Source organism: Alexandromys fortis, unplaced genomic scaffold (assembly GCF_014885135.2).
Source record: "Alexandromys fortis isolate MF-2015 unplaced genomic scaffold, M_Fortis_MF-2015_v1.1 scaffold_55, whole genome shotgun sequence".
Classification (NCBI taxonomy): Eukaryota; Metazoa; Chordata; class Mammalia; order Rodentia; family Cricetidae; genus Alexandromys; species Alexandromys fortis.
This window is the reverse complement of record NW_026067936.1, coordinates 9,007,202-9,027,934: the sequence shown is the minus strand read 5'-3', so window position 1 is coordinate 9,027,934 and position 20,733 is coordinate 9,007,202. Positions and strand designations below refer to the sequence as shown.

General features: G+C 47.3%; 1 protein-coding gene across 1 annotated transcript in view; it reads left to right on the top strand.

Annotated features, from left to right (window-relative positions):
* Dctn6 (dynactin subunit 6) overlaps nucleotides 1-14,461 on the top strand; it is a 17,963-nt gene extending 3,502 nt beyond the window's left edge. The window contains exons 2-7 of the mRNA XM_050146712.1: nucleotides 2,897-2,961; nucleotides 8,918-9,023; nucleotides 10,208-10,296; nucleotides 11,381-11,428; nucleotides 12,312-12,454; nucleotides 14,033-14,461. Coding sequence (XP_050002669.1) covers nucleotides 2,897-2,961; nucleotides 8,918-9,023; nucleotides 10,208-10,296; nucleotides 11,381-11,428; nucleotides 12,312-12,454; nucleotides 14,033-14,131 — 550 coding nt within the window. The 3' untranslated portion in view covers nucleotides 14,132-14,461. The remainder of the gene's footprint in view (nucleotides 1-2,896; nucleotides 2,962-8,917; nucleotides 9,024-10,207; nucleotides 10,297-11,380; nucleotides 11,429-12,311; nucleotides 12,455-14,032) is intronic.
* The last annotated feature ends 6,272 nt before the right edge of the window (nucleotides 14,462-20,733 follow it).

Genomic DNA, 20,733 nt, shown 5'->3' with positions numbered 1-20,733 from the left:
GGGCTGGTGCCGAACCTTGACAGGGAGTCTACCAAAAACCCAGAAGCCCTTTCAGCTCCACCTTGCTTCACCTCCTTTGTTCCCTGCACCAGCAAGACTTAAAGTTCCCGCGTGACCTCCTCACCTTCTCTTCCGCGAAGGCCCAGTACAGAAATGGTCACACTCTGGGGGCTGGAGAGATGGCTCAGTGGTTAAGAGCATTGCCTGCTCTTCCAAAGGTCCTGAGTTCAATTCCCAGCAACCACATGGTGGCTCACAACCATCTGTAATAAGGTCTGGTGCCCTCTTCTGGCCTTCTGCATACACACAGATAGACTATTATATACATAATAAATATTTAAAATATTTAAAAATATTTAAAATAAATAAATAAAAGATAAAACTTTTATTTCCTGTTGGAGATTAATAGAAATGTTTGCTAATTTTACCTTTCCGACCTGTTGCTTTGCTGCCTATTAAACAGAATGCACACCACCCCCATTCGTTTACAGAAACAATGGCACATTGCATCCTGCCAGCGTTGCCATTTTCTTTAACCATATACCCTGGAAGTCATTCCACATCTTGTCCTTTCCCTTCTGCCTGCCCGTGCCTTTTTCTGCTTTCCCTCTTCCTTTTCTTTCTCTCTCTTCCCTTCCTCCCTCCCTTCCTGTCTCCCCTCTTTTCTCTCGCTGCGTAGCTCAGGCTGGCCCATGAATTTACGATCAATCCTCCTGCCTTGTTCTCCCCACTGCTGGGATTATGTGCGTGTCCTACCATGTCCAAATCTTCATTTGACGAATTGCTCTTTTTGACCGCTGCTTATTAGTCGATACCATAACTTCTTAGCCAGCCCCTGCTGATGGACATCTCGGGGGCGGGGTTAGGTTCTTGTTTAGACACAGCGCCGATCTTAAATTCAAAGAAAAGATCCAAAGCTGTTTTCTTAAGCATGTGAGTTTGGCCTACAGGACTATGTGTGGCTTGAGAAACCCGTAATATATGAAGCCCTGTAAACATTGATTTTTCCATTTTTTTCTATGAATTTTTAAAATCTTTTTCTTAACTACAGAGTCAGCATACCTTCATTAAAGATTTTTTTATTATTATTTTTTGGTAGTTTGACACCATCCCCTGTAGGCCCCCTGTGTTTGAATTCTTGGTCCCCAGTTGGTAGTGCGCTTAGGAAGGTTTGGGAGGTGACCTTGTGGGAGGATTTTTTAAAACTCTTTAGGGACCTACCACCCAGCTCCCAAATAAATACAGGGAGACTTATTCTTACCTATGAATGTCCGGCCTTGGAAACAAGCTTGACTTGTTTCTAGACAGCTTTTCTAACTTAAGTTATCCCATTTCTCTTTAACTACATTTTGCCTCTGGGCTTTTACCTCTCTTTGTTCTTTCTTTCTTTTTTTTTTCCTCTCTTTGTTCTGTGTGTCTTTCTTTCCTTCTTACTCAGCGGCTGGCTGTGTGTCTGTCTGTCCCCGGTGTCCTCCTCTCCTTGTCTCTCTCCTCCCTCTCCCCTAGATTTCTCCTCTTATTTATTCTCTGTCCACCAGCCCCACCTATGCCTCTCCCCTGCTCAGCTATTGGTCGTTCAGCTCATTATTAGGTCAATCTGGAGTTTTAGGCAGGCAAAGTAACACAGCTCCACAGAGTTAAACAAATGCAACATAAAAGAATGCAGCACATCTTTGCATCACTAAAGAAATGTTCCGCAGCATAAACAGATGTAACACATCTTAAACTAATCTTCCACAACTGGACGGCTTTGAGAGTTCAAAGGTTCTTGACATTTCTTGACACTGAGTTCTTGCATGTATTCAATCTCTGTCTGTCTGTCTCTGTGTGCACTGAAGGTGCACACTTGGTTCAAGGTGTGATGTCTCAGCTTCCAGTTTTGCTACCACTTGCTGCCTGCCTCCCCACTGTGATGGACTCTTTCGTTTTTTTTTTTTTAAAGACAGGGTTTCTCTGCGTAGCCCTGACAATCCTGGAACTCACTCTGTAGACCAGGCTGGCCTCGAATTCAGAGATCCAAGTGCTGGGATTAAAAGGGTGCACCAGCCCTGCCCAGCACATTTATTTATTTTTATGTTATGTGCATTGGTGTTTTGCCTGTATGTGTTTTGCCCTGGGGTTGGAGTTACAGACAGTTGTGAGCTGCCATGTGGGTGCTGGGAATTGAACACAGGTCCTCTAGAGGAGCAGTCCGTACTCTTAACCACTGAGCCATCTCTTCAGCCCCCACCCCCATCCCATGATGAACTCTTATCCCTCTAGAATCTTAAGCCAAAACAAACTTTTTCTACCAATAATTTCTCTGGTCAAGGTGTTTCTTTCTACAACAGAAAAGTAATCGTACACATATGTACATACATTTATCTATTTATTGGGTTTGGTTTTTTTTTTTTTTTCGAGACAGGGTTTCTCTGTGGCTTTGGAGCCTGTCCTGGAACTAGCTCGGTAGACCAGGCTGGTCTCGAACTCACAGAGATCCGCCTGCCTCTGCCTCCCGAGTGCTGGGATTAAAGGCGTGCGCCACCACCGCCAGGCCTTTTTTTTACATGTTTGGGGCTACACACATGCAATCGTGTGCATGTGGTGCTCAGAGGACAACTTATGGGTAGTTGGTTTTCTCCTGTCACCATGTGGGACCTAGGGATTGAACTCAGGTCGTCAGGCTTGGCGGTAAGTTCCTTAATCAGCTCCTTACCCCACCGAGCCATCTTGTCAGCCCCAGCATACTTTCCATAACAATACGTTTTGAAATTTAATGTTCTTACCTTGGGTTCCAAGAATTGAACCCGGGTCACCAGGCTGGCTCAGCCGTGCTTCATCAGTGGCGCCGTCTCGCCAGCCCGCGACAGTTACACCTTACTGAGGAAGTGTGTCACCTCTCTCTCTCTCCCTGCAGTGTGAAGATTGCTCCTGGAGCCGTTGTGTGTGTGGAAAGTGAAATCAGAGGAGATGTGACCATAGGTAAGAATTATTCGTGTTGATTCTCTAGACAGGATGCTGTGAGGGTGATGCTTTAATGCTCCATGCCGTGTGATCGACTCTAGTGCTCCACCTTTCCTTCCTGTCTTCCACGTCTGTTTCGCTGGAGCCTGCGATTTCTTTGGGTTTTTTTTTTTTTTTCAAACTTATTTACTTCTATTAAGTGTTTAGTACTTACAAAACGACACGGTGTGATGGGGGCCGTGTTAGAATTTCTGTGGGAAATACCAGTGAGTCAGTGTGGCTCAGACACTGCTTGATTTGAGAGAGAGCTGTTGTTTACCTGACCTGTGCCAGCACTACCTGCCCTGCAGCGACAGCCACAGCCGTGAGCCAAACAAAGAACTTGCCTGTGTGGGGCTTGTACTCTAACACCCTGGAGTCCGCAGACCCGGGACAGCCTGCCATTCCAAAGCTGGGGTTCCTCGGATGCATTCCTCCGCCTCTGTTTTTCAAGATAGGGTTTCTCTGTCCTGGAACTTGCTCTGTAGACCAGGCTGGCCTCAAACTCACAGGGATGTGTCTGCCTCTGCCTCCTGAGTGCTGGGCTCAAAGCGTGTGCCACCACTGCCCAGCAAACAGTTCTGTTATTAAAGCAAGGGAAGGATGCAAGAGAGTGATGTCGTGATGTAGTTCTGCAGCTTGTCTCATATTTGTTATGAATATTCTTTTTTGAAAGATTTTTATTATTTATTATTATGTACATACAGTGTTCTGCCTGCATGTATGCCTGCAGGCCAGAAGAGGGCACCAGATCTCATTACAGATGGTGGTGAGCCACCATGTGGGTGCTGGGAATTGAACCCAGGACCTCTGGAAGAGCAGTCAGTGCTCTTAACCGCTGAGCCGTCTCTCCAGCCCTGTTTTGAATGTTTCTTATCTTTCCTCCACCCTGTACTCAAGCCTTGTGTTTCTTTGGTTGTGTATATAAATGACGATGTTTTCCCCAGAGTTTGTGCTTAGGTAACCATTTCTATCGTTACATTATCTCTAGTCTTTTGGCAGGTAGTCATTTTTTTTGAAATAACACCTCTGATTCCAACCTCCCTGAGAGACGACACAATTATAAAGCTTAATCAGAGCGGAGTTATCTGGCTCCAGCTCTCCCACCAGGCCTTGGTTTTCCTTTTCAAGCTTTTTGGTTTGTTTTTGCTCGGGTTGCTGGCGTAATTGATGTATCCTTCCTGCTGTGCTGTGGAGATGGCAGTTTGGGCACTTGATAGACTGCTTACCAGATAGCTCAGGAGCAGTCACAGAACTGTGTTCAGGGATCTACGCCAGGCCGCTCCGTGTTGGACTGTCCTTCTTTTTCACACTTTGACTAGTTTAAAGAGGGCAGGCTTTTCTTTTGCCGTGTTTAAAGCCATTGGAACCTTAAATCAGATCTGCAATTTTCTAGAAATTTAGTCACCAGTGTGTATGTCAGGGTTCCCTACAGCACATTGTCTGGAAATGAGCAGGGAAGGGGGGGCTCGTATGCCAGAGGTAGAGAGAGGCTCTGGCTTGCGGCTCTGAGGAAGCACATACCCCCCTTGGAGGGTGCTTAGACCTAAGAGTCCTGCTAATTTTCATAGCTTCAAGCCTGGTTTTCATTAGACCTCTAAAATTATTTTTCTGTAAATCCTCCTGTGAGAGCTGACTAGCGTGTGAGGAGAGTCCTAGCCCGCGGGCTTGTGCCAGTGAACTCCCGCTGTGGGCATGAGGGGCCGACTGGGCACAGTGGGAAACTGTCCCCGGTGGAGCCAGTGCACTCAGACCCAAGCCTCCTTGCTGGAGTCTTTTTCAGTTCGCAGAGCAGTTGTCACGGGGGTTGTTTAATTTTCAAAAGAAAGATGGTGGGTTTATTTTAAAAACCACTTATTGACATGAGAGCGTACCCAGAGATGGCCGCCGCCAGTGGCAAAGGTGAAGCGCGCCCTTTACCAAATGAGGGAAAAGGAGACGTGGTGCAGGAATGTCTTCCTGGCCGTGCTCCGGAAGCCCGGCCAGCCGTTTAGAAAAATAATTCATCCGCCAGTTAAGGCAGCTCCGACTCCAGACACATTTGTCCAAACAAGGAGATAAGCCAAAGGGCCTTTCTGCACACTCAGTAGGAAAACACACAAGCTGCCCTGCCAGGAGCAGTGCCAAGAAGGTCCGCACCGGAGTTAGATGGGGAAAGGGATTCTGCCTGGTGACAGTTTAGTTTTTTGTTTGTTTGTTTGTCTTTTAAAACATTTTAACTTCAAGACCGTTAACATGGCTCTAAATCAGACCCAGTCTAGGTAAAAGTTTTCGTGAACTGGAAAACCCGGAGAAGACTGCCTGGCAGGCAGCATACAGCCGGTTCTGCCCGAACTGCCTCCGCTCTGCAGCCGGCATCGTGAAACTGCAGACAGCTGTGCCTCCTTCCCGTTCTCCAGACCACACTCTTAGCTGTCACATGTGCCAGCCACGCTCTGATCAGTTATCGCTCCCCCCCCCCCCCCCCCCCCCCCCCCCCCCCCCCCCCCNCCCCCCCCCCCCCCCCGCCCACACACACACATTTGTTTTCATCGCTCAATTCAAAGCAGGTTGGTTTACCTCCGGCTCTTCCAGCCCTGTGCCACAACCTGCAGTTGGGCCGTGACACCAGCAGGTGGCAGTAGTGTCAAAATCAACCGCCTAACCTAAGCTGTATCTGCGTTAGCTCCTCGGGAAGTCCCTGAGATTTGTAACCAGGTGCTTTCCAGTTACCTGTTGTTAACTCATGAATGATTAACAAATAATAATGACGATAATAAAACACCAGTTTAAACTGCTCAGACGCCAGACAGTGGTGGCCCATGCCTTTAATCTCAGCACTCGGGGAGGGGAGACAGAGGCAGGCAGATCTCTGAATTCAAGGTCAGCCTGGTCTTCACAAAGTGTTTCACGCCAGCCAGGGCTACCCTGCCTCAAAAAAAAAATCATCCTGATTTGGTTTTGTTATATAATAGCTTCATTTTATTTTGCTTGTTTGGCTTTGGGTTTTTCGAGACTGTCTCACGCAGTCTAGGCTGGCCTTGAGCTTAGATCTTGCTCTCACCTACGTGTCAGGATTACAGTGGCGCCCCCATGCCAGGCTGTACTGTGTATGGGAGGGTGTCGAGTGTGTGATTGAATGCCGGTACATCGGGACGACCTCAGGTGACACTCTCAGGCACCCACCTTTCACGCTGTAGAACCCGACCGAGCTCTCAGTTCTGTGTCGTGTGTTTTTTGAAAGAAAAAACAGTGCCATTTATTTCCAAAGGTGTACATTGGAGCCGTATTAAAAAGGAGAGAACACACGCCCCCATCGGCCCCTCGTCTTCATAACCAAGAGGCCTGGCACCTCTGGCTGCTTAGACAGCACTCACCGGAGCTCTGCTGCCAGTCCAGGCCTTCACCAACCAGAAGTCTCTCCTGAGCTAACAGCCGTTCCCATGATGCCTACGTAAAGGAGAAAAGCAGGCCTAACTTAGCCATTTTGTTTATTCTTCAGAAGTTCTTAGCACTTGTGGCAAATGGTGGACTTCCCATTGTGAACGTTTGTTTGTCGGTGTGGGTAAGCGTGTGGAGGTCAGATGACAGCCCCAGGAGTCATTGCAGCGTGTGGGCTTCAGGGACAGAATGCAGGTCACTAGCCTGGCGGCAGTGTCTTTACTTGGGCCACTGTGTCAGCCCCTGAATGCCACCTTAGGAACTGTAGGTCGGGTCCTGTGATACCCCCTTTCAAACACTGTTTCTAGTATACAGCCCGCATTTCCACCCAGTAGGTTGGTTGTTAAGGGTCTCGTCCTTTTGTAGACGTGAAAGTGGGCCCTCAGAGAGTGCAGGCTCATAGCGGGAGTGACGGAGCCCAGTGATGGAGCCTACTACAAGTTACAAAGAGCCTACAATAGACTGCGGCCCTATATTTTGAATATTTTGAAGCAAAATAGAAATCCATATTGAGGGAGCTATAGCTCTCTATTGGCTTGTGCCACTGGACGATGTAGAACTTGTTATTTCGGAAGAATCCAGTATTTGTGATCTCACTGTTGAGCACCTGGAGACTGTACATGTCTGAGGGGCCATTGTTAGGAATGAGCGGTGGATGATAGTGTATTAACGGGATGTGAGATGTTTTGTAGCCGTGGAAAGAAGCATTTGAATACTTTCCTCCAAGTTTTATTTATTTTTAAACTCGTTAGTGATTTTGTATGTACTGGTACTTGCAGGTCTCAAGTGTATGTGCATGTATGTACATGTACAGATACACATGAGGAGAAAAGGCACGTGGTCAACTTGGGAATCTTCCCAGGGATCTCAGCAACCCCATCTTCTCTCCTGAATTGCAGACTTTATTTGGGAATTTAGTAGTGAAGGTGTCAGGGGACTATCAAGACTACTTATGCTATTTCTTACTGTATGCTGTGGGGCTCTGAGGCCTGCTTTGGACCCCCACCCTCTTTATCAACTCCCCTTAGTTCTTCATCTTAGGAAAAAGAATGAGGTGCACTGAGGACCAGGAAGGCCTCCAGGAAGGTTTGAGAGCTGGTGCACTAAGTATTCCCAGTTTCCAAGAGAAGCTCAAAGGGACAAAATAGTTTGTGTTCATTCTGTGTGTGTGAGAGAGAGAGACAGAGACAGAGGAAAGAGAGAGATTTGGTGCTGGGAACCTACCCAGGGCCTTGCCCTACCCACATTGCTCACCAGCTGAGCTGCACTCCTGGCCGGTCATATGTTAATTTTTGTTGCCCTGTGACATACATCGTTGTGTCTTACCTTTTATAAGCCGATACTAACTTTTTATCTAAAAGTTAACGGTTTATACCACAGAGCCCTGGGAAGTGTCACCTCTGCCCCCTTGATCTTTCTGTCCACCTTCCTTCCTTCCTGAGTTACTGTTTGTTTCCAAATAGAAATGGCCTCAGAGTATAGTCCAGCGCTCAGGAGGTTGGGCAGAGTCCAGGCCAGCCTGGGATACCGAGTGGAGCCTGCCTTCAGAGACAAAACAACACAGGGAAGAAAAACAGCTTCGCTGCTGAGATGAGGGTGGGTGGTTGGGTGTGGGCCTGAAGGAAGAAATGCTTTCTTATCAGTGGTTTCACCTTTACCAGAGTACTAGGCCTGAGGGCAGGTGTGTGTGTGTGTGTGTGTGGTGTGTGTGTGGGGGGGGGGGTGTGCGGGTGTGTCTGTGCCCATTCATTTCCACACAGTTCTCCAAGGGCGCCCTACTTGTGCCCTTAGATTGAGACTGGAGGTGTCCCAGGTCTCCCGACCTCAGTGTGGCCCACACTCATCTCTAGCTCCTCTTCTGTCCAGTCACGGCCTGCCGGCTTCCAGCAGCACGCTGTGCTCAGATAACACAGCGCAAGGCTGAAGATAACACAGACCATGGACAGAATGTTGTTGTTGCTGTTGAGATGGGTTTCCCTGTGCACCCTTGCCTGTTCTGGAACTAGCCCTGTAGACCAGGCTGGCCTCCAGCTCAGAGATCACAGGAGTGCACCATCAGTGGCCAGCCATAGACAGATCTAAATCATGTGGTTAAAGATGGAAGTTCTGTGTTATAAGCAGGGCCTGGGCTGTCTGAAGAGAAGATGGGAATTAGTTTTAGCAGCGCCATGAGCCACACTGTCTTCTGTGTCACTGCATCTGGCCCTTCCCACAGTCCTGCCGGGCTGCTGCCCTCGCCCCCCGCGTGTCCTGCAGAGGCCACCGAAGGCTGGAGCTGGAGGCTGGACTGTCTGACCCGCCGCATGTGCCCTTCTGCTTACTTTGGCTCTAGATCTGGCATTGCCCGCTGACGATAACAGCCGGAGATAGCGCTGGTAAGGTACCTAGCATGGTGCCTGGCGCAGACTTAGAGAAGGCTCCTCCCAGCAGCCTCACCCAGCTCCATCACCTCCCACCCTCCCCCTGGAGGCAGCGCCTACCCCCACAATTTCTTCTCACCTGCCCCCTTTCACAGGCCCTAGGACGGTGATCCACCCCAAAGCACGAATTATCGCGGAGGCCGGGCCCATAATTATCGGCGAAGGTAACCTAATAGAAGAGCAGGCCCTCATCATAAACGCGTGAGTAAGGCTCGCGCCTTGGGGGGGGTGGGGGAGGCGTTTTCCAACGTGGCTGCACGGAAGCCGCTTACAGCTTTAGCTCAAGAAAGCACACGGTCAGAGCTAGAAGGGGTGGTTAAGGCTCTGTCAGCGTAAGCACACAAAGAACCCAGGGGGAAAAAAAACCCAAAAGCCCAGACCAGAAAAAAAAAAAAAACTGCCCAAGGTGAGAAACCAGAGCGTCCCGCCCTGGGTCTGGTGGTCTCCCAGCATGACACTTTTTTATCCATCATCAAACCCGCAATGGTTTCTTCCTGATCCGTTCAGTATCCTCTGTTGTGCCTGCCACGCTGAAGACGTTTTTGGTTGGCTCTCTTTTGATGTCCCTATGTGAATTTTAACTCTTTTCCCATGTTCCACATGGGTGACACCCAGACTTACATTCACACAGTGTGGGATCCTTGTAGCGATTCGTAAACTTTCAAGATAAAAACGTGGTGTTAGACGATGTGTAATCTCTGTGAGCTGGGCTGCAGCACCCAGTCTGTTTTCAAGAGTGGGCATAAATTTTTCTAGATAAAATTTTGGCAAGAAATTCATGCTTTTACCTAATTTGTTGCAGCCATGTATGGAATTTGCGTGGGAAAATGTTTGGCCGTGATAAAAAGACTGATTTGTCTGACACTTACACAGGACATGTGGGCGTTTCTTACGGTGTGAGCCCCCCCCCATATTAATACCCTTTATTTGGCGGTGAGTCTGCCGTCAGATAAAGCCATCCTCCTGCAGCAGAGTTTCTGTTCCACGTACTTCACTAAGTACCCATCTCACAAAGTCATTGCTTCATGTTGGGGACTGTTTCCATTTCACTGTTTAAATGGAGGGCACGGGGCTGCTCTATAGCCCTGGCTATTCTGGGAACTCGCTTTATACACCAGGCTGTTCTGGAGCTCACAGAGACCCACTTCCCCATGCCTTCCAAGTGCTGGGATTAAAGGTGTAGCACCCTCTTCTGAGGTGGTTTTTCTGTCTGTGACGTCTTACATTTCTGTCCTGTACACCTCAGAACCCAGCCTTCTAGATAAACACAGCTGTGGATTTGAAGTTTGATGCAGGTAAAATTGAGACAGTTGCTCCAGATTCTGAAAGGGCGGCAGCTGTTTACTGTGTGACTGGCCTCTGATGATCTGTCTGTTCTTTTACAGTCACCCGGATAATATCATCCCAGACACTGAAGACCCAGAACCCAAGCCAATGATCATTGGCACCAACAATGTGTTTGAAGTTGGCTGTCGTATCCTTTGCTGTAATCTGCCACAGGTCATTCCAGATGATTCTGTTGCTCAGATCCCTCCCCACGTGGAAACTGACATAATTACCTATCACACACTAAAATATGTGTAGACTAGGCCAGCAAGATTTTAAACAGCATACCCATTTGTGGTATGTTAAGAAATCCTCTCGGGGTGGAGAGATGGCTTAAGAGCATTGACTGCTCTTCCAGAGGACCTGGGTTCAATTCCCAGCACCCCCATGGTAGCTCACAACTGTCTGTAACTCCAGTTCTAGGGAACCTGATACCCTCACACAGATAGTACCTGCAGGTAAAACACCAGTTCACATGAAATAAAAACAAATCATTAAAATTTTTAAAAAAGAATTCTTTCCTTGGAAAGGGGGGAGTGAGGGGGACAGAGGTGGAGATGGATCTTTCTGGGATGGGGCTGTGTAGGACACACGGCTACCATGTGCTTCATCTCTGTTATCACAGGAAACGATGTCCTCCTGTTCTAGCACGTCCCTCAGGAAGGTAAATATTGACCCTGACACGCACGCGCTCTCGCACACGTGCGCTCCCACGCACATGCTCTCACACTCTCGCACACACGCATGGATTTAACACTTTGAAAGTCATTGACTAGGACTGCTCGACTGCTGGTAACTGTGGGGAGGATGTTAGACACTGAGAAGCTAATTCTAGCTCCTGTCTGAAGTAAGAGCTGGCACACTGGCTCAGCGGGTCAAAACACTTGCCACAAAGCCCAACCACCTGAATTCAGTCCCCCGGTTCCACAAGGTGAGGGAGAGAACTGACTCCCTCAGTTTGTCCCTGATCTAAACACATAGACCTGGCACTCATACGTGCCCAGGCACAAATACTCACATATATGCAGTAAATAAGTAAATGTAATCAAATATTTAAGGCTTATGGGTCATTTCTTTATACCTGGGGATATTTGTGTTTGGGAATCACTGCTGTGCTGTAGAATTCTGGCAAGACTGAGTCTGTGCAGCCTTTCTCACGCCTCTGTCCTCGGTACACTGTGAGGATATTCTGCATTCATGGGAAAAGGTGTTTACTTAATTCAGGCTCACAGATTCCCAAGCCATGAAAATGGGAGACAATAATGTCATTGAATCAAAAGGTAAGCTGTGTCCAGAGTTTTATTGTCAGAATAATTGCCGCCTTTCTCTTTGCCGTGTCCGGGGAAACGACCTGAGTACAAGCAAGGTGGAATGCTTGGGTCGGAGCAGAGTCACTGGCACATCAATTCTTTGCCTCAAAGGACCCTAACCTAGTTACGCGGTCATCTGATAACGCGGTTATAACTGCATTAAGTTGAAAGGCCAGCTGTGTACGCTGGATTAAGGCTCCACTGGTGTTGGCTCTGCTGTAGTTGATGAGCATTCTTGCAGAATAAAGAGACAAATGTCAGTTTCGCCAGGGATTGCCTTCTTTAATTTCAGACCTGCTTTACCCAGCCAGTCAGAGACAAGCGGCATCTACTTACCAAAATTAGAGCCAGCAGGGGATTATGTGAGGTCCCCAGCCCTGGTGGGAACCAGCTCCCACAGCTCGCCCCGCGGCTCAGAGAGAACACTGCCTCGGCTTTCTTGACCCTGACTGACGTGAACGAGAATGCCGCTTCTTGGAAATAGCGAAAGTGCCCTTAACATTCACCTGCTCAGCGGTTCTAGTTTCCAACATCGACTGTGGCCGCCGAGGGTCAGACATGTGCTCAGCACTGCGTGCTCATCGCCTGTCGATCCTTAAAGGAGCAGAGAAGGAGGGTGGACTCCCTGCTCCAGGATCGTACACTGACATGCCCAGCGCCCCACAGCCTGTGGGCGGGGACTCTAATAAATCCACTGCACCCACACCCTGCCTGCTTCTGTGCTGTCTGCCTTCTCTGTACCTAGGCATTGCCTTTCAGTTTCTTCCTAAGACCTGTTTGTGGGAAAGAGCAAACAGTGAGAAATGTCAGAGCTCACTTGCTGTCTTAAGCTGTAACTCCATCTTCACCGCAGCGTACGTGGGCAGAAACGTAATCTTGACCAGTGGTTGCATCATCGGGGCCTGCTGCAATCTGAACACTTTCGAAGTCATCCCTGAGAACACGGTGATCTACGGTGCAGACTGCCTGCGAAGGGTGCAGACGGAGCGGCCACAGGTACTAGGACCTCTCGCTAATGAAGGAGTTCATCCAGGGCCACTAACTTTCCCAGAGTCCCTGCGATTGCCTGAGTGGGCACCAGATGATCAGGGGTTGGGGGCGGGACTCAGCGGTTTGATTAGCACACAAGGCCCTGGGCTCCATTCCCAAAGGCAAATGAATAAAACATTAGAGAAACAGTCCCCAAATTTGGATTTATTTGCAAGTCAATCAGGATCTTTATATTAACATCAAACGTATAGAAAGTGTGTGTGTGTGTGTGTGTGTATGGGGGGGGAGGATCGGGAATTGTTATTCTGATGCACCACTGACCCTCACACCAAAATATTAATTCATGGATAATCACTTCCAAAATACAAATCTTCAAGATGAGGAATGACCCTATAATGGCAGGCTGGGTTCCCAAGTTAGTTTATGAAAGTACCGTGACTGGATCATAAACACAGCTTATGAATAAAGGAAGTGTGTTTAGATATTTCCCAGGCTTACAAGAAATCCTCCCCTCCTAATAACCCAGATGGAGAGTAATGCTAGACTAGGAGATGAAAGGCTTAGGCCTTTGGGCGTCCCGTGGGCACAGACGTGCAGGCTGCAATTGTAAACCCATTTCTTGGCATGTTCAGTATAGATTTCTTGAGCTTCCCTTTCCTCCCCCCAAAGAAAATATTTTCGAGACACTTGATACTTGACCTTTCTTAACCCTACTTTTAATCATAAATTAAAACCAGTTCTTTCTAGATGATTCCACTTTTCCATTCTCAGAGTTTCATATAGCCCCTGCCAGTCTGGAACTTACTGCCAAGGATGACCTTGAACTTCTGTCCTCCTGACTCCAACTCCCTAGGGCTGGGATTACTGGCGCGCACCACTGTGATTTACTCAGTGCTGAGAAGCAAACCGAGGGTTTTTACATGCTAAGCCTCAAGCTACTGACTTCCTCACCCCCGTGGGTCACTCTTCCTTTGTAGTCTTGGCATTATTATTATTATTATTATTATTATTATTATTATTATTAGCTGGTATTCCATAGGCTAAAGGGGAAATTAAGTTTTTTAAATTATCTTTTTGTGTAATAGCAAAAGTGACTAAAGGAGGAGAGATAAAGCTAGAATTGGAGGAATTAGTGACATGAACGGGAGCATCAGAAGTCTAATGTCGCAGGTGTGGTCTCCGGAGTGTCACCAACAGTAACATAATGACCATTTATCAGGACGGGTTCCTCAGACTCTGACCTGGTCTCTAGGGTGGAACCCCTGCTTTTCCCTCACGTGCGCTGACAGTTGGGAGACCAGCGCTGGTCCATGCAGAGAGGAGCTCAGCTGAGGACATCACAGGCTGTGTGGGAAGCACTCTTAAAATCTATAGACAGAAATTCGAAAGGGTGTTCCTGTATGTTTTTATATGGTAAAGTCTTGGGCTGTGTGTCTTAAGGCATGGCCATTGGAGATTTAAGACAGCAAACGACAGGTAAAGAAAAGTCAGTCAATGAAATCACGTTGAACCCCACGACTCACAGCATTTCTACCTGGTGCTGTTGCCCCTGCCTCTGCCGTCTTCACCCTCTCCTCTTTTCAGCCCCAGACACTGCAGCTGGACTTCTTGATGAAAATCCTGCCCAATTACCACCACCTAAAGAAGACAATGAAGGGCGGCTCAACTCCAGTTAAGAATTAGGAGGTGGTCCAGATGGCGATCCGTCTCTGCTGGCTTTTGAAAAGACCCAGTACTTTACGTCCTGGTGACTTTATGTCGGACACTTGAGTTAAGGAGAGAGGTGGGCCCCATTGTAACTTATGTGGACTGCATTGTTTATCTAATTTATGTGGACTGTATTGTTTCCCTGTCCTTGTTCTGGTCATTTATAGACTCGGTTTTTCTTTTGTGATACAAATATTAGCCATGCATTTATTCTGTAAAAGACTGCCCATGATGACATGTCATGTTATGTGTTTATATTCTAATGTAACCATAATAACTAAATAAAAGTTTAGTTACTTGCATTAATCTTCCAAATTGCTGCCTCGATTTTTATTGTTAATATTTATGATACATCAAAGCTGAGGTTCTTTCCTTTACGTCTTGTATATTTATAGCTGTTTAGAAAATGGAGGTGAGGGACTGGAGAGATGGCTCAGTGATTAAGAGCACTGGCTGCTCTTCCAGAGGACCTGGGTTTGATTCCCAGCACCCACATGGTGGCTCACAACCATCTGTAACTCCAGGTCCAGGGCATCTGATAGCCTCTTCTGACCTCTGAGGGTACCAGGCATGCAAGTGGGACACATACATATTTGTAAGCAAAACACACACACATAAAAAGTGACTAATTCTAAGAAAATTATAATACATGTGAGGGCTGGGAGGTGGCCCAGTGTGTGAAAGCTGCAGGCACATGCCACCAAGTCAGGTGACCTGAGTTCCGTTCTCAGAGCTCACGCAGTAGGAGAGAAGTGACTCCCGCAAGCTGTCCTCTGAGCTCCACACATGCTCCATGGCACAAGCACACGTGCATACCCACAGATGCTCACGCAGAGCGGAAAATACGTGACGTTACATTGACGTGGTACTCATCACTATTAACTGTGTATAGTGTTGCTTAACTACTCACACGGAGGGTGAAAACTCCGCAGACTGAACCAAAGGCCTCATGTGTTGAGCCACACCTGCTACAGCCCCTCATATCTTAATGATCCAGGAAAGTAGTTCATACAATCACTGGAAAATAACTTTCAGCTTGCAAATGACAGTAATACCAAAATACTAAAGTACAAGGTTAATGCTGGGTGGTGGTGGCGCACACCTTTAATCCCAACACTCAGGTGGCAGAGACAGACAGATCTCTGTGAGTTTGCAGCCTGGTCTACAGAGCAAGGTCCAGGACAGCCAGGGCTACACAGAGAAATCCTTTCTCAAAATAAAATAAAAAATAATACTAAGAAATACTAAGAAGGTAAAATACTAAGATAGAATCTTGATACTTAATTTTCATATGAATAGGACCTAGAACTGAGTTTTTACATTCTGAAACTGGTGAGATTTGATTTTGGCAAGAATCCATGACTTGGGCTGGAGCACTCAGCTGTAGTGGACTGAACAGGGCCTTGGGCACAAGAAGACATGGCTCTGGTGCCCTGTTTACAGTAACTGTCCCTTTTCAACACCTGACGGTGAAGTCAGAATTCTGTTGGTCGTGGAAATTCAGTAGAACATGAGAAATTACAGAGCTGAGCCGGGGCTGGTGTTACAGCCTGTAACCTCAGCTGTCCCAGAGACTGAGTGGGATGAAGGAATGTTCAAGGTCTCCCTGGGCCACGTTGTGAGTTCTAGGCCAGCCTGGTCAACTTAACAAGACCTTGTCTCAAAGGGTAAAACCAGAAGCTGGGAGGTATGGTGTGGGAAGTTCTTTTGTCTATGCGTTGCTTTTATTGGTTAATAAATAAATCTGTTTTGGCCAGTGGCTTAGCAGAATAGATCTAAGCGGGAAAACTACACTGAATGCTGCGAGAAAAAAAGGCAGAGTCAGGAGGTGCCATGTGGTCACCAGAGGGGAAAGACGAGCTGTCAGTTGGAACCTTGCCAGTAGACCACAAACCTCGTGGTAAAATATAAAATAATGGAAATGGGTTAATTCTAGATGTAAAGAGCTAGCTAGCAACACACTTAAGTGATTGGCCAAGCAGTGACTTAAATAATATAGGTTTCTGTGTGATTATTTCAGGAGTGTGGGCTGCTGGGAAATGAACAAGCAGCCTCCTCCAACAGAGGTAGAATTATCGCTTCAATGTGAAGTGCAGGTTTCCATCCCCAGTGCCTTTTGAAAATGCTACCTGCGAAACACTACACCGGCTCTAAATGCTCTTGGAGAGGTGCAGCTGTGACACAGAATGGCTACTGCAAAGCGTAGTTAGCAGCAGTAAGAGCAGACACTGCCTAAGGGGTTGCCAACAAGACCCCCGAGAGTTCAGTTTAATGAGTCCACTGATAGTGAGGGCTGGGGTGTAGCGCTGCCTAGCATGCCCAAGGCCCTGGGCCCCGTCAGGCTCTGGGGGAAATGTGCTGAAATGACCCTGGGCATTTCTCAAGCACTCTGTAGGTTATGCAGAAAATGTAAACAAAAATAATCTACCGAAATAGATGCTAGAGAGACTGAGCGTGATGGTATCCCTGAAGGGAGGCCTGGGATCCAGGAGCTCCAAGCCTTCTGTAACTAGAGTTCTCGCATTTCAGAAGAACATACCTCAAATGTAGTTCCCCCTCCTTTTTTTTAAGCTTTAACTGCAGGCTTGACTGGACTGCCGTCTCGTTTCAGGCGCAGCTGTGACCTCCATTCCAGATAAAGGAGGAGCCCTGGACGGGACCAGAATCCTGTCTGCATATAAAATCTTCTGAGGAGCTCTCTGGCTTATACGTTTTTCTTGTGTGAATTTAGTTTCTGTGGATTTTGCCCTTGGGCCTTTTAAGTTTCCTAGTCTCTGAATTTTCTAGTTAAATAATATTTGACCCTTCAAGATGAAGAACCAAAGCTCAGACGTTCTGCTGCTCTCTCACCTCTGTTGCTAGGCTACCAGCCTTCCTGTGGCATGCTCCCGCTGACCCTGAGTCTCCACACCTAGCCTAGACGGTAAGCTCCGTGGTAGACCAGTGGAACCTGGCTGTGGTAGCCACCATGCAGGAAAGAAAGAGACTGTCCCTTTCCCTGCGTCTTGATGCAGTTGGTGCTAGCTCTTAAGTCGGGGCTGGATTTCATCAGTTGAAGCATCAGGTCTAGAAAATGTACATCATACGTACACTGCACCAGTTGCCTGAGCTGTGCAGCAAACTGCCCCCAAACAGTAGCTTCAAACAACATGCATGTTGTTACAGCCCAGTTTCGGCAGTGCCAGAGTCCAGGTGGCTCGGCCGGGTTTGGTTTCAGTCAGCAGCCACAGCTGCGATGGTCAGAAGGTGAGTGGGGCTGTAGGAACTGCTTCAGGAGGGCGTGGTCACATAGGATCACTCTCGTGTCCTCTTGGCACGGTGGCTGGCTTCCTTTAAAACTGTCTGATCTAGAATCTCCCTGGCGATGTCACATCCTCTCTCATCATCCAATAATTTAAAAAAATGCCTTACAACAGTGGAGGAAAGATGACTTTGGGAGGCAGCTGCTTGTTACATGTCATGGCCCCCGACACAATCAAGACTTCCCCTCTTAACGACCATCCTGAAGCCCTATCATAGGCTGTTTTCTTTTTTTTTTTTATATTTATTTATTATGTATACAATATGCTGTCTGTCTGTATGCCTGCAGGCCAGAAGAGGGCACCAGACCCCATTACAGATGGTTGTGAGCCACCATGTGGTTGCTGGGAATTGAACTCAGGACCTTTGGAAGAGCAGGCAATGCTTTTAACCTCTGAGCCATCTCTCCAGCCCCATAGGCTGTTTTCTAATAGAAAGCGTGCAGGGTTTTCTCAAATACCAGCTAGGTGTGTCTTGATTCAGTTTTCTCTGACACTGGGACCAGACCCTACAGATTGGAGACTGTCTCTATTGCATTTGCTAGCTGCAAGTAGACAAAACTGTCCATTCTGCTGCCCAGTGAAGTAGACAGACAGGGTTCCTGTGTTTACCTCTCTGGGTTTAATAATTATCTGAAAAGACTCGTGGGACTCAGGAGAGCGTGCTGGCCAGTTTTACATCAACTTGGCATAAGCTAGAGTCATCTGAAAGGAAGGAGCATCAATCAAAAAGATGTCTCCATATGATCCTGTTGTAAGGCATTTTTTTAAATTATTGGATGATGAGAGAGGACCCAGCCCGTGGTGGGTGATGCCATCCCTGTGCTGGTGGTCCTAGCTTCTATAAGAAAGGCTAAAGCAAGCCGGTAAGCAGCACCCCTCCATAGCCTCCACGACAGCTCCTCCCTCCAGGCTCCTGCCCTGTTTGAGTTGCTATCCTGGCTTCAGTAATGGACTACAATGTGGAAATGTAAGCCAAATAAATCCTTTCCTCCCCAAGTTACTTTAGGTCATGGTGTTTCATCATAGCCACAGAAACCCTAACTGGAACAAGAGTTACACTCACGGTTGCAGACCCACTGTGGAGGGTACAACTTAGGATAGCAGAGGGAAGAGGTGAGCAGGGTAAGAAGTGGAGTCGGGATGGCATGGGGCTGCGTTTCCTTGGGGTACCATTCTCCCTGCATGGCAGTGTGTTGCCAATTGGCAGTTCAGCCAATTTCACCGGAGGGGTTTTTATCCACTCTCTGGAGTTTGTGGGGTGGAAGTGGAGCATCACCTGGTCTCAGCACCCACGGAATAGTAAGTTCCAGAAGTTTGTGGAAGTCAATACCAGGAACCGAGACAAAGACCAAATATTTTTGTCTTACCGTTTAGAAATGCCCCTAAATATAACATAGATCTCATTAGGCATTAGGCTTAACAGGATTTTTTTTTTTTTTTTTTTTTTTTTTTTTTTTTTTTTTTTTTTTTTTGGTTTTTTTTTTTTTTTTTTTTTTTTTTTTTTTTTTTTTTTTTTTTTTTTTTTTTTTTTTTTTTTTGGTTTTTCGAGACAGGGTTTCTCTGTGGCTTTGGAGCCTGTCCTGGAACTAGCTCTTGTAGACCAGGCTGGTCTCAAACTCACAGAGATCTGCCTGCCTCTGCCTCCCGAGTGCTAGGATTAAAGGCGTGCACCACCATCGCCCGGCTGGGGTCTTCTTTCTATGTGTTGCTTTCATTGGTTGAATAAAGAAAACTGCCTTGGCCTTTTGATAGGGCAAAATCTTAGACAGGCAGAGTAGACAGAACAGAATGCTGGGAGAAAGAAGGCAGGCAGAGAGAGCCGCCATGGAGCCAGCCGCCAAGTCAGACATGCCGAATCTCTCCCAGTAAGCCACCGTCAAGTGGCAATACAGATTAATAGAAATGGGTTAATCAAGATGTGAGAGTTAGCCAACAAGAGGCTAGAACTGATGGGCCAGGCAGTGTTTTCATGAATACAATTTCCGTGTGGTTATTTCAGGGGTTAAGCTAGCTGGGCGGCGGGATGCAGCCCGCCGCTCTTCTCACAACACCTAAACACATCGTACAGGAGATACCAGCCACACTGTCCTGTGGGAAATGCTACCAGTCCCGCCAGAGACCTGCAAACGTGGTGTGATCAGCTCCTCATAGTTAGCATCCCTTCCAAACAGTCCTTACCGTCCCGTGATTTTGAACGGCGTCAAGGTCCTGAAGCTAGATTTTCCTTTTTGCTTTTGTTTGTTTCTTGGTTTCTATTTATTTTCTTTTGATTTGCTTCAAGACAGGATTTCCCCGTGGATGGATTAAAAGTTGCAATTCTCCTGCCCCCTCCTTCTGGCGTGCAAGGATTACAGGTGTGCACCGCCAGGCCTCACTTAGAGATTCCACCTGTGGTGTCCACTCAGCTTCTCTTCACGCCCTTTGAACTGCCTCTGCTCCCAAGGCCCTTTTCGTTTTCACAGCTAGTGAGTTGCCTGCTCTTTGGTGGGCTAATCATATCCCTCCCTGGATCCGTGCTTTCTGAAAGTTAATTATATTTGTTCCCAACCTTGTTTATGCAAGCTGCACTTTGAAATTACATAATTTAGTTCAATATCACCCAACCCAAACAATTCTGAGTGTGAAAGAGAGCTGTAATCTTTATGAAAATAAATCGAATGTTTAGGAGTTGATAAAGACTTAACTAAAAAAGAAAGAAAGAACTGTAGAATTACATGCGGACAAAACAATCCTGAAGGTTTGGGCAGAAGGAGGAAAACCAAATTCTACAAGAATTTTTCTCACACTTTTCAAGGGTTCTGAGTCTTCACAACAGTGAACCTTAGCTTGTCAATGCTGGTCTACCACAGTCTGGCCTTACTCAGCCCAGCTGGGAGCCTGCAGTGGAAGAAAAGGCTTATGCCTGATGCCAAATGAGGGCTGGAGGAACTGAATGGACTTACTTATATTTTTGATTTTGTATTAAAAGTAAAATGTTGGTGAGCTACACTATAATTTTATGAATCCTCACTTTCAAAGCTGACGCTGGCCAAATTCCGATTCTGTCTACACGGGGAAGCGAGGCTTCCACAGCTGAGTGCCATGAGTTGGCCAGCATGGGAACGCAGCTGTGACCTGCCAGCCTTGGGCATGTCTTTGTGCCTGTGTGTACCTTCAGAAGAATAGCCTCTGCTGGTTCTGGAGGAGCAAGGCTGTAACCCCCTCCCGTGGAGGCTGAGACAGGAAGATCCCAAGATTGAGGCCAGCCTGGGCTACACAATGAGTTGGGGATGGAAA